Genomic DNA, 13,377 nt, shown 5'->3' with positions numbered 1-13,377 from the left:
GGTTATGAAGGGAAGGTGCGTGGTGGACTGTTACTTGTAAGGGGCGGCTAGTTAGGCGTGTGGTGTTCTGTGATTTATGGTGCTTTGGCAAGTGTGTGGAGTGGCTTTGCTGCCTGTATATGTTGTTGCGTAGTGGGGAGGGATGGTGGTGGTGACCGGAGGTGCAGTGTGGGATGCAGATGTGGGTGGGAGGTGGATGGGGGAGGGGGTTTGAAGTTTGCATGGGTGGAGGAGGTGCACATAAGATGGGTGGGTGCATGGTGGAGTGTTTTGGTGGGTTTGTGATGTGTGCAGGGGAAGGGGAGGGGAGGAGACGGAAGGGGAGGGGAGGAGACGGAAGGGGAGGGAAGGGGGCAGGGGTGGTGGTGTCTGGATTAGTCAGATGGTTACGGTTGTGCTGGGGTGCAGGGGGTATTTGAGGGGTGTTGTATTTGTGGAGGGTGGTTGGCCGGTATGGTGTTATTGGGGGTGGGTGATGGTCTTGGGGTGTGTGCGGGTGTTTTGGAAAGGTGGTTGTGGGTATGTGTGTTAAAAGTAGTGTTGGGTGTGTTTTGTGTTGGGTTGACCCTAATTGGTGTAGGAGTGGTTGTTCTTGGGTGGTGGTGTAGTCCAGATGGGCAAGGTGTTTTGTGGGAGGGGGGAGAAGGGGGGGGGAGGGAGTGTGTGTGTGTGTGTGTGTGTGTGTGTGTGTGGAAGTGTGTGTGTGTGTGTGTGTGGAGGGTGTGTGTGGAAGAGTGTGGAGGGTGTGTGTGTGTGTGTGTGTGTGTGTGTAAGAGTGCGGAGGGTGTGTGTGTGGAAGAGTGTGGAGGGTGTGTGTGTGTGTAAGAGTGTGTGTGTGTGTGTGTGTGTGTGGAAGAGTGTGTAGGGTGTGTGTGTGGAAGAGTGTGGAGGGTGTGTGTGTGTGTGTGTGTGTGAGAGGTAGAAGTGGTAGCAGTGTTAGATTGTGGGATGTTTGGTGTCCGTGGGGTGGGGGTGGGGGGGTGGTAGGTAGGGTAAGCCACATGCATTAGAGGGGTCTGGGGGCAGCAGACAGCAGAGGCTGGTAGAGAGGCAGGTGCGGCGTGTAGTCGGGGTGATGGTGGGCGGCATGAACGTGTGGCTTAGTTCCAGAGCAGCGTGTGCCGGCGGCTCCTGGGCAGCGTGTACATGTGGAAGCTGGGTAGGGGGGGAGGGGGTTGCGGAGGCAGGCTGTCGGAGTGCGGGTGTCAGGCGGCTCCCGTCCAGTGCTGCCCGTGAGTGGCTGGAGGTGGGAGCTGGGGACGGGGTGGTTGCGGAGGCAGGCTGTCGGGGTGCGGGTGTCAGGCGGCTCCCGTCCAGCGCTGCCCGTGAGTGGCTGGAGGTGGGAGCTGGGGACAGGGTGGTTGCGGAGGCAGGCTGTCGGGGTGCGGGTGTCAGGTGGCTCCCGTCCAGCGCTGCCCGTGAGTGGCTGGAGGTGGAAGCTGGGGACGGGGGGTTGTCGAGGGAGGTTTTGGTGGTGCGGGGGTTAGTGGGTTCCCGGCCAGTGTGTTGCGCCAGTGGCTGTATGTGGGAGCTAGTGCCTAGGTGTTGGGGAAGGAGGATTCGGTGCGTTGTGTGTTGCGGGGGAAACCAAGGGTGGGGTGTGGGTATGTATTGTGGTACCGTGCACGGTGGAGTGTTTCCCTCTGATGGTGGCCGGTTTGTGTGGCTGATACTGCTGGCGCTGTCCACCTGGCTATGAGTAGGTAGTGTTGTGCTGGGACACAGCAGAAGCAGGTGACTCCGCCCAGCCCTGTGACTCCACCCAGCGTTACGGCCACGCACAGAGTCACAGATTTGGCCTAATATATAGGAGATGTTACAATAATCCAATGTTCTCTAAAGGTCCAACAATTAATATCTGAAACTCATGTGTATCAAAGTCTGTGTAGTACTGTTCACACAAAACTGTACCTCAAATAACTGAAAGAACAACTTGTTTGGGGGAGGTCCTTTTCTAACTAAACAGGAAGTTCAATCACAGCTTGCAAATGCTCTCTGCCCAAATGCACTGTTTCGATTGGTTGATGCATTTATTCATAGGGTGATGTCACAGCAGTTCAAATAACTACAGTCTTAGGTTTTTGGCCTACATCAGATCCTAACAGGTCTAAATGTAAAGAAGGAAACGTCTGCCGTTAGTAACGGAGATAGGAGAAAATATTTAATTTTTTAACTGAGCTACCATGCAATGTATGGTTACTGCTGAATAATGTATTGTACCTTTTCTGAGTCATTTTGTAAGATTTGCATTTTGGAGTTAGAGTTCCTCTAATTCTATATTATATTTCATTATTGCAGGTGATGGAGGTAAAAGGACAAATGATCCACGTCCCTGAGTCCAATTCTATCCTGTTTTTGGGTTCTCCTTGTGTTGACAAACTGGATGAACTGATGGGACGAGGCTTGCATCTTTCTGACATACCTATCCACGATGCCACCCGTGATGTCATATTAGTTGGTGAACAAGCCAAGGCTCAAGACGGACTGAAAAAACGCATGGATAAATTGAAAGATACTTTAGAAAAGACCCACCAGGCTTTGGAGGAGGAGAAGAAGAAAACAGTAGACCTTCTCTGTTCGATATTTCCAGGAGACGTAGCTCAGCAGCTTTGGGAAGGGAAGACTGTGGAAGCCAGGAAGTTTGACGAAGTCACAATGCTCTTCTCGGACATTGTTGGGTTCACCGCGGTCTGTGCTCAGTGCACGCCCATGCAAGTGATTAGCATGCTGAACGAACTGTACACTCGATTTGATTATCAATGCGGCTTTCTGGATATATATAAGGTAACACTCACATTTGCAATTTCTTTCTCGGTATTAAGTAATTCACATGTACAGCAAAAAGTAATACAGGTGTCTACCATATCCAAAAATCCCAAACTTTTTGAGCGTGATGATGGTTCAATGTACACAGACAATTAAAAATATTGCATAAAATCACCTTCAGGCTATGTGTATAAGGAGTATATAAAACATAAATGAATTCTGTGTTTGGACTTGGGTCCCATTCCAAAGATATCTCATTATGGCATGCAATATTGAAATTACGGAAAAATCAGTGTCGGACTGGGGCCTGAAGGGCCCACTGGGGGGATTTAGGGGAATGGCCAGTCTCCAAAGGGGGTTTTGCCTGCCACCACATTGGTTTGCCTATCCATTAGAGAGGGCATGGGCTGGGCCTCTTGACAACCCTGGGGGTTTCCCCTGTGACCCAGTCCAACCCACAGACGTGAGATATTCAGAAAGACCGCTTTGGCATGAGAGCAGTGGAGGTGAATGCTGACAGGTCTGAGAAGTGGAAATTAAGATGATTTATTTAGAGAAAATGTGGAAAGTCCACACTTTTTATTGTATTTTATTGCGTTTTCATACAGGGTTCTTGGACATTGGGAATTACCGTATATACTCGAGTATAAGTCGACCCGAATATAAGCCGAGGCACCTAATTCTACCACAAAAACCTGGGAAAACTTATTGACTCGAGTATAAGCCTAGGGTGGGAAATGCAGCTCTAGCCGTACACAGCCCTCAGTGCCAGATATGCCCTCATACTGCCAGATATGCCCTCATACTGCCAGATATGCCCTCATACTGCCAGATATGCCCCCACACTGCCAGATATGCCCCCACACTGCCAGATATGCCCACAGTGCCAGATATGCCCCACAGTGCCTGATGTGCCAGATATGCCCTCATGCTGCCACATATGTCCCTCATGCTGCCACATATGACCCTCATGCTGCCACATATGCCCCTCATGCTGCCACATATGCCCCTCATGCTGCCACATATGCCCCTCATGCTGCCACATATGCCCCCTCATGCTGCCAGATATGCCCCCTCATGCTGCCAGATATGCCCCCTCATGCTGCCAGATATGCCCCCTCATGCTGCCAGATATGTCCCCTCATGCTGCCAGATATGTCCCCTCATGCTGCCACATATACCCCCTCATGCTGCCAGATATGCTCCCTCGCCAAGTGCCAGGTATGCCCCACAGTGTTGTTACTTACCCCTCCGTCGATCCCGCGCTGTCTTCTGGAGGGACACGAAGCGCACAGCACGCGCCTCTCCTGTGTCCCTCCTGCATCTTCGGCGGCCGCGGCAGGTCTATTAAAGGAAGTGCCGGTTCGTGATCAGAGGTCACGAACGGGTACTTCCTGTAATAGAACCGCCGCTGCTGCCGCCGGAGATGCAGGAGGGACACAGGAGAGCCGCGCGCTGTGCGCTTCGTGTCCCTCCTTCACACTGCTCTGCCTCTGCCTGTCACTGACTCGAGTATAAGCCGAGGTGGCTTTTTCAGCACAAAAAAAAGTGCTGAAAAAGTCGGCTTATACTCGAGTATATACGGTAATTCATTGGATTTCATTTAATTCTTATGCAAAATAATTTTTCTTTTCATGCTATTGGGAGATTGCGGCAATGTAGTTATGTTTTTATTATTTTTTATTTAGAAAGGTTCTGTAGCACTGTACATAGGTTATAGAATGAACACCAAGTTGCATATGAACATCATTGAGTAAGTTATGGCTTACCTACAGTCATAATTTCGGCAGTGACTCGGTAGACACCAGAAAGCCGACATCGGGATTCGGACGTGGTATATTAATCATGCGGACATTATAAATTAACTTTATGCAGTCCACTGTAGGAGCATGTTTAAAGTTATAATGGCTGCACGGTTAAAACATTTTACTTAGCATTTTAATCATGTTGGGATCTCTGCACCGGCTTATTTGCGTCTGTGGAGTTACCGTATGCATAGTGACTGTAGACATCTGAGCTGCATCCCACACAGTTGTGGATTTTACCTTGTTGCTGTAGGATTACTACCCCTCCCACAGTAAATCTGCCACGTGAAGTGTCTGCCTAGTGCCATAGGAAGCACTCACTGCAAATCACAGCCACACAGGCAGACCTAGGGAGATGTGTTTTTACCCCCCTGGGAATGCCAGTCCGCTTGCGATTACAGAGAGAGTGCTTCCCTTGGGACGCCACACCCCTGCTATAACGTCAGCCATATGTGACTTCTATGGACTTCAACTGATACATTCCCTAGAAGACAGCTTGTTTAGCAGTGCCAGAGTTAATACCCGCCACTGGACCTAAGCCCTGCCTTACTGCAGCCGGACCTAAGCCCTGCCTCACTGCAGCTGGACCTAAGCCCTGCCTCCCGGTGATAACAGCCATCAATCACTGGGAGAAGGCGAAGGATGCGAGCGGACTCCCCAGCCAGACAGCCAACAAGCCACCACTTATCCCACATCATAAGTCTGTGCAAATCACAAAATTACATTGAAAAAACAAATGGGCGAAGAACCGGTTTTAAGACTTTACAATCTGCAGTACATGATCTACTATCTTAACTGATTGGGATTTTGTATGGAGCACCATGCACTAACATATATATACCCCTGTGTCTTCTTCCAATGCATCTGGCAACCTTCTCCTCGTTATGTTTTGTATCTGTGCTCCTCTAATCTAGGAAGAAGCACTGTTGGTGAATTAGGTGTGCATGGAATCATAACAGTCAAGTTACACTAATTTATTATAAACTACTGTAGTGATAATAGCTATAATTTATGACTTTTGATGTCATCACTTCATTGTTCTTTAGGTAAAATGTTTAGAACAAATGACAATATACAATTTTCCAAGTTAAATAATGACAGTCTTGTTCATTGATATAGTCACATAGCTGTTCAGTGACTAAAACATGCTTATAATTGGAGATGTGTGCCGACCCTCATGTTTTGGTTTGGTTTTAAGTTTTGGCAAAACTACCCTCAAGTGTTTTGTTTCGGGTCCGGATTTGGTTTTGAATCTCATGAAAATTAATTGATTGATTCATTGATTCATATTGATTGACTAAGTAATTGACTGAAATGGATTAGTTCATTTATAAAATTTGAATTAAAGATTTGGGGGTATATTCAATTAGGGTCGGATCCATTCCGACATGCATTTGTCGGAATGGATCCGACAACCCCTATTCAAATCTCATCTCAATTCGACTTTTAAAAAGTCGAATTGAGATGAGGGACCCAGAGGAGGAGAGGGGGGAGCCGAGGGGAGACCAGCGGGGCCAGCCGCGGACAGATGGAGGAGATCAGTGCTACAGTTGCGCTGCAGGAGGATGTCACACAGCCTCACGGCAGTGTCCACCCGGCTCCAGCAAGCGTGACCTCACTTGCTGGAGCCGGGTGGACGCTGCCTTGAACGGTGCGGCTGTGAGACATCCTGCTGTAGCTCTGTGCTGTAGCGCTGCCCTCCCCTGTATGCCCACGGCTGTCCCCCTGTCTCCCCGGGGCTCCCCACCTCCTCCTCTGGGTCCCACATCTCAGTCCGACATTTTTTTATGTCGGACTGAGATGGTCGAAAAGGGGGCCAAATCGGGTTTGGCCCCATTTTCGACACAAGCACGTGGATCGGCAGCTATTCCGCCGATCCACGTGCTTTTCGACAAGTCGAATTCCTCGACTTGTCGAAAAATTTGGGGTTTGATTGAATAGGTCGAATCATGATTCGACCTTAAAAAGTCGAAAACTGCCGTCTTTTCAACAGACGGCAGCTTTCGACATCAGTTGAATATACCCCTTAGAATACAATGTTGATAGCCAGCGAATCCCTACAACAAGGGTTCAAAGGGAAGTTGAGAAAATTAATACCTGTAGTTCCAAATCAGCTTATCTTACTCTAACAAATGTTATGAGGCTGACCTACTGGTCATATAACACCCCCCCCCCTACTTCCTATTTGTGTAATACACCCCTCTAGTACATTTATGAGGTTCACCAGGGAGTCTGAGTACGAGGAATAATATAATATTTTTTCTCCTAAATCTAGTCCACATGCAGAGGTTTTATGCTAATCCATGATCTACAAGCTTGCAAGCATATTTATTGACTGTTGTTAATAATTTCTCTTGTGCATATTACTAAATAATATGAAATATGCTCCATAATTCTGTATTTGTTTGTTTTGTGAGACACCACATTATTTCTAGTTAAAAATGTGTGGCAAATTAGTAATGTATTAGTGCAATAACTAACAAAAATGTTTTATTGCCCTCTCCAAAAAAAATAGTATATAAATTGTTATTCTTTCTAATTCATTTATTATATACTGCCAGTCATGCACCCACAAGACAGCATCACAGAGGAGCATCAACAATGCCTTCTCAAAATACAGCCCATAATTGAAAGAAAAGTGGTGCATGATGGCATTGTCCTTGGGCCCTACCATCCACCCTTATGTTGTATGTTAAAAAGGACATGCACAGTTTAACAAACCAAGCACTTCAGCGACAGAAGTACCACTTTTGTGGCTAAAGTGCTTGGTTTGTTTGGGCTCCCACAAATCATGCTAAGAATTGGCTTAAGGCGGCTAACAGTGTTGTTATTCACTGTCACATTTGGAACATGTCAGACTTATCATCATCACCCTCCTCACTGTTTTTAATATCATAATCACGCAATATTGTACTTAGCGGCACAGGTCTTCACCATAGAATTTGTCATTTATTTTAATGAACATCAGTTTTTTTCACATTTTTTGGAGGTAGCTCCTTATCCTATTGCACTTCCACAGTAGCATCCTCAATTTCTATGTCTGAACAATCACCATCCTTACTTTAACTACTACTCATCCTCACATTTGCAGAGGGTACATGAATGGTGGAAAGAGGCTCTTCTAGGATTCCAGTGTCTGAATCAAAAATGTCAGACTCAGACATAGCTAACATATACACCCCTACACTCTCCTCAAGAATTTGCAAAGATTCTGAAATGCACAATTTGTTCTTCAACCATGTTTTAGGGCACTGATTTGTCTATTGTAAAAGTGACAGATCTAGGTGTTGAAAGCAAGGTTACAGAAGATGCCTGACTGTTTGGCCCTGTCTTTCACAAATTCTGCGATATGCCTTTTATTGCATGAAAAGCAGTAGCAGCTCACAAAGAAAGGCCATGGTCTGAGCCTTTCTTTGCCACTGCGTGTGGTGTAAGGCATGTTGGCAATTTTATATTTTTTGGCAGTGAATTTTCCTCTCATATTTAGATGTAATGTTTTCTAAACCATTTTGAAATGCTGTTTAGATTTGAGGTGACCTTTTGTACACTTTCTTTCCCCTTGACTACCTTTTAGTAGATGTTGAAGAAGTAATATGACTGGCAGCAGCCGCAGCACTAGTACTGGATTGCTCGCCAGGCACTACCAGTAATGTAAGAATGATAAAATACCCAATGGGTAGAATCAGGCGCTTTTGGGTGAGTTTTTCTAATTCTGCTGATAAAATGTAGGTGTTAGTCAAACCTACCAACCAATTAAAATACACAAAGAAATAGCAGCGCTAAATAGTCATAATGAATTGAATGGATGGATGAATGAATGAACAGGTGAAAACAATTTATTAAAACAATCTAAAACCATGCATAACAGATCCCCTAAATTTGGGGGTGTTGAGATTTCTAAAAATCAGAACCACACATCTCTATTTATAATATGTAGCAGGGCACATTATGCCATATATTACAAAGCATAATAGCACCAGAAATGTTTTATTTTTTTTCTGGTATTTGTGCAGCCCTTGGTAACAGGCTTCTCAATAAGATATCCAATTCTTACAGCACCAAGTAATAATCTAATTACTAAAAATATTTGATATTATGCAGCAAAAAATATATAATTGTACACAATAAAGAAAAATGACTGCAGACTTATATTTCCAGATTACTTGAAGGTAAGTAAGCAGCATAGTCCAGCATTGGGAAATAATAATTTGCAACTGATATTGCTTTAATTAAAATACAATACAATATTAATTCAAAGCTACTGCACAGGTCCCAAATGTCTCTAATATCCTGTTCCAAAAATGTATAGAACCTCTGATTTAATGTACTGTACATTGTCAACATGCTCATGCTGTCTATATAACTTGAAATGCCGTAGCAGCTCCCTCCCCCATATAGAAGAGAAATAGGAGTGTGAGAAACAAGTTGGTGTCTTTGATCCAGCATTTTCTTTCATGACTTACACAATTCCCACATTAAATTAGACATGCTTGCCTCTAGGGAGCATTAGCGTTGCTGTTCCCATGTTCCTGTTTTGCTGTGGATCCTGAACAGTAGGTTGCAGGGAAGACTCTTGGTGAAAATGAGTCATACATTAGGGGCTTGAAGCTTGTAGCTTGTATTTTCGTTACTACCTATATAAATAAAATAACAGAACATGTTCACACAAATATTTGGCTGTAGAATTGTCAGACTTGCCAACTTTGGAAAAACGATTTCTAGGAAACTGTACAAGGAACACCTAGGTGTGACAACAAAGGGGGCATGTCCTACTCTGGCCAAGGGGAATGACTATTTCCACCCCCCCTTTCCTGCTCATCCACCGTGCTGCACCAAGGGGGCAAGTGCTACTCTGGCCAAGGGGAATGTATAGGTTCACCTCTCTCTCACGCTCATCCATCATGCTACACCAAAGGGGACATGTCCTACTCTGGCCAAGGGGAATGTCTATCTTCACCCCTCTCTCCCACTCAATCACCGTGATATACCAAAGGGGTCATGTCCTACTCTGGCCAAGAGGAATGTCTATTTTTACCCCTCTCTCCCACTCAACCACTGTGCTACCCCAAAGGGGTCATGTCGTACTCTGGCCAAGAGGAATGTCTATCTTTCCTCTCTCTCCCACTCAACCACCGTGCTACACCAAAGGGAGTATGTCCTACTCTGGCCAAGGGGAATATCTATCTTTACCCCTCTCTCCCACTCAACCACTGTGCTACACCAAAGGGGTCATGTCCTACTCTGGCCAAAGGGAATGGCTATCTTTTCCCCTCTCTCCCACTCAACCACCGTGCTACACCAAAAGGTGCGTGTCCTACTCTGGCCAAGGGGAATGTCTATCTTTCCCCCTCTCTCCCACTCAACCACCATGCTACACCAAAGGGAGCATGTCCTACTGTGGCCAAGGGGAATGTCACTCTTTTCCCATTTCCCACAGTGCTCATTTTGGCAAGGATATGCAATTTAGTTTTAGTTGCTGACTTAAATTTGTAGTTTGTTTAAAGTCACATTTTAGTCTTTTTTATTGCGTCATTTTAGTCAAGATTTAGTCAGTGGATCCCAGTTTTCATTTTAGTTTAATTCTAGTCATTGTTTTAGTTGGAACTTTTGCAAACAGCTTAATGATACTGTAATGGATTTTGCTGAAGAAAGAATTATTTCCTTGAGAAGTTTTCAAACAGTACCTTTATCTATGTGTTTAGTAATCTAGGCTCTGTAGGCTGAGAATGTGTTTCATACTGAGTCTGACTTACCGTAGTACACCCATATATCATATACAAATGAATGCATTAAGATTGTTAGAACAAACAAGTGCAATACACAGGCATATTTACTTCATAGCAGGTCATATTTATTTTCTGCAATTATCTTGAACACATACTTAATCTTTAAAAATGTAAAACCCTATTTCCAGTGTTAATTTTGACAAGAATTTTAAATTTAGTTTTATTCGCTTTTTTTTGCTTTGTTTTAGCTAAGATTTAGTCAGTGGATCTCAGTTTTAATTGTAGTCTAATTTAGTATAATTTTGTTCATGAAATACACTGTAGTTGACGATTACTTTTAGTCAAAATTTTTGTTGACAAAATTAACAATGCTCTCCCAATCAAGGGAGCATGTCCTATTCTGGCCAAAGGGAATGTCTATCTTACCCCCTCTCTCCCGCTCATCCACCATGCTGCACCAAAGGGAGCATGTCCTATTCTGGCCAAGAGGAATGTCTATCTCCCCCCCCCCCCTCCCACTCATCCAGCACACGCTGCATCAAAGGGAGCATGTCGTATTCTGGCCAAGGGGAATGTCTATCTTTCCCCCCTCTCTCCCGCTCATCCACCATGCTGCACCAAAGGGAGTATGTCCTATTCTGGTCAAGAGGAATGTCTATCTTCCCCCCTCTCTCCCGCTCATCCACCATGCTGCACCAAAGGGAGCATGTCCTATTCTGGCCAAGGGGCAAAGCAAAGGGTCAACAAAGATAATGTCAACATGGTTAAAATGTGAACGTCATTAATGTTTACAACTACAAAATGCTGACATCTCTATGAGGCTTAGCATTGGGTTGGGTTTTTATTAGAGTTACTGTTTGGGTTAGTGTTAGGGAGGCCAATCCCGGGATCGTCAGTATCCCGGGATTTCTGCCCAAAAACGACCGGTATTCAATCCTGAGATTGGAAACTCCAATCCCGGGGATTGAGGGATCAGCATTGAGCATCCTCAGGACGCTCAGACGCTGGCCAGCTTCCTCTTCCCGGCTCCCCAACGCAGTGTGACGTGCAGTGAGAGGTCACACTGTGCCGTCACACACCGCTGGGAGCCGACGGGAGAGTGAAGCTAATTGTTTCCACCCGCCCGCCATCCCGGTGCTATGATGAGCTATGTGTGCGGGGCGGGGTGAGGAAGGCGGCCACACACGGAAACACCAATCCTGGGTATCCCAAGATTGACCATTTTTCAATTCCGATACCCGAAATTGAAAAAATGGCCCGGGATTGAAAAAAATAGCCCGGGATTTGCCTCCCTAGTTAGGGTTGACAATGGAGATAGGGTTAGGGTTACTGTTAGGGTTAAAGATAGACTAGAAAAACATTATGTCAAGAAGATTCTAAGAATGTTGAAATTATGACCATGTTGACATTTTTCATGTGCACATAATGGGGTCAATTCAATTCAACGCGGACTGAATAGCACCCGGAGGGCGCAACAGGGTCTTTAGTCGCGAGAACGGGCATTCTCTGACTAAACTGCCTTGCCGCTTTTTGCGCAGTTCTAGGTCACAAAACAGCATTGCAGACCTAGTGTTGTCAGATTTCTGCGCTTACCCCCTCTAGTCAGGGACAACATCGCACTTAACTGAATAGCTCCGTGAGCTCCCTTCCAGCGTTATTCAATCTGCATTAAATTGAACTGACCCCAGTGATTGTCAACATTGAGAATGTAGAACACATATACTGACAACCCCTGACAGTGCAAATACTATATTGAGATTATATATTGTGTAAGGGTGTGGTTCGTTTTATCGACAGTATCTAGGTCGACAATGTTTAAGTCGACCACTATAGGTCGACAGTCACTAGGTCGACATGGATGAAATGTCGACAGGGTTTCTAGGTCGACATGTGCTAGGTCGACAGGTCTAAAGGTCGACATGGGGAATTTATTTTTTTTTTGGTGTCGTTTTCTTCGTAAAGTGACCGGGATCCCAAATTAGTGCACCGCGTCCCCTCGCATGGTGCCTTCTCTCCGCTACCGCTTCGCTCGGCACACTTTACCGTTCCAATCGTAGTCCACGTGGATCGTTAAGTAGGAAAAAATCCCCCCCCCAAAAAATGTGAAAAACTCATGTCGACCTTTAGACCTGTTGACCTAGCACATGTCGACCTAGAAACCCTGTCGACCTTCCATCCATGTCGACCTAGTGACTGTCGACCTATAGTGGTCGACCTAAACATTGTCGACCTAGACACTGTCGATCTTCAGACCGGATCCCATTGTGTAATGAGTCTCATACCACAGGGTTACATGTTAACTAATGTTATGGAAGTTTAGTATTTATTCATAAACAATAAATGCAATAAAGTTATATATAGTGGAAATTTATATTTCTATTATTTCCCACCGATATCTGTATAAACTGTAGGTAGGAAAGTTCACCAAGACGGTGTAAAATGGCATGTGCAATCTGCTAAACCAAGCAATTTTGCTCAAAATTAGGACAACATCAAAAGGCTTCATCTGGACCTGGAACCCACGGTTTTATAAATGACCCTTACAGTCTTCAAAACACTATTCGAGATGACTCATTATCATTAATTTCCAAAGGAGTTACATTGGATCTGATAAGAATTATACACTAAACTGCTCATTTTTAAAACATTCGGCCTTTTCCATTTGACATTAAATTCCTTTTCTGAAACGTCGCATGACAAGAGATAAAGAATTAAAGCGGTGTCCTAGGACTGTGGTGTCACACTGAATTAAAGGTTGTGAGTTTAACTAAAGTGCTGTTTTCAGAAGATTTCGATTAAAAATGTAGACTGTTTTTCTCCGACAGAGAGAATGGATATCTGTGGTAATAGCTTGCAGAAAGTGCAGCCATTTAAAACATGAATGCACAATTAGGATAATTGGATGTTGCTGCCATACAGTGAATGTAATCATGTTCTCAGGAAATTCAGACACAGCTTTATTGATATACTGTATTTAACATTGAATTCAGAGGTATGGCATTGGCAATTTCTAACCAAGAACGTTAATCTATTTCTTTTCTCGGTAATGTTTTACTCTTGTCTGTCGTGGATCTACATCC

The 13,377-nt window shown here is 44.9% G+C and overlaps 1 protein-coding gene across 1 annotated transcript in view; it reads left to right on the top strand.

The window, feature by feature from the left end:
- GUCY1A2 (guanylate cyclase 1 soluble subunit alpha 2) overlaps window positions 1–13,377 on the top strand; it is a 374,872-nt gene that overhangs the window by 235,680 nt on the left and 125,815 nt on the right. The window contains exon 5 of the mRNA XM_063951569.1: window positions 2,299–2,784. Coding sequence (XP_063807639.1) covers window positions 2,299–2,784 — 486 coding nt within the window. The remainder of the gene's footprint in view (window positions 1–2,298; window positions 2,785–13,377) is intronic.

This window comes from Pseudophryne corroboree, chromosome 2 (assembly GCF_028390025.1).
Source record: "Pseudophryne corroboree isolate aPseCor3 chromosome 2, aPseCor3.hap2, whole genome shotgun sequence".
NCBI classification, from domain to species: Eukaryota; Metazoa; Chordata; class Amphibia; order Anura; family Myobatrachidae; genus Pseudophryne; species Pseudophryne corroboree.
The sequence above is the reverse complement of the archived record's forward strand: the minus strand, read 5'-3'. Positions and strand labels throughout refer to the sequence as shown.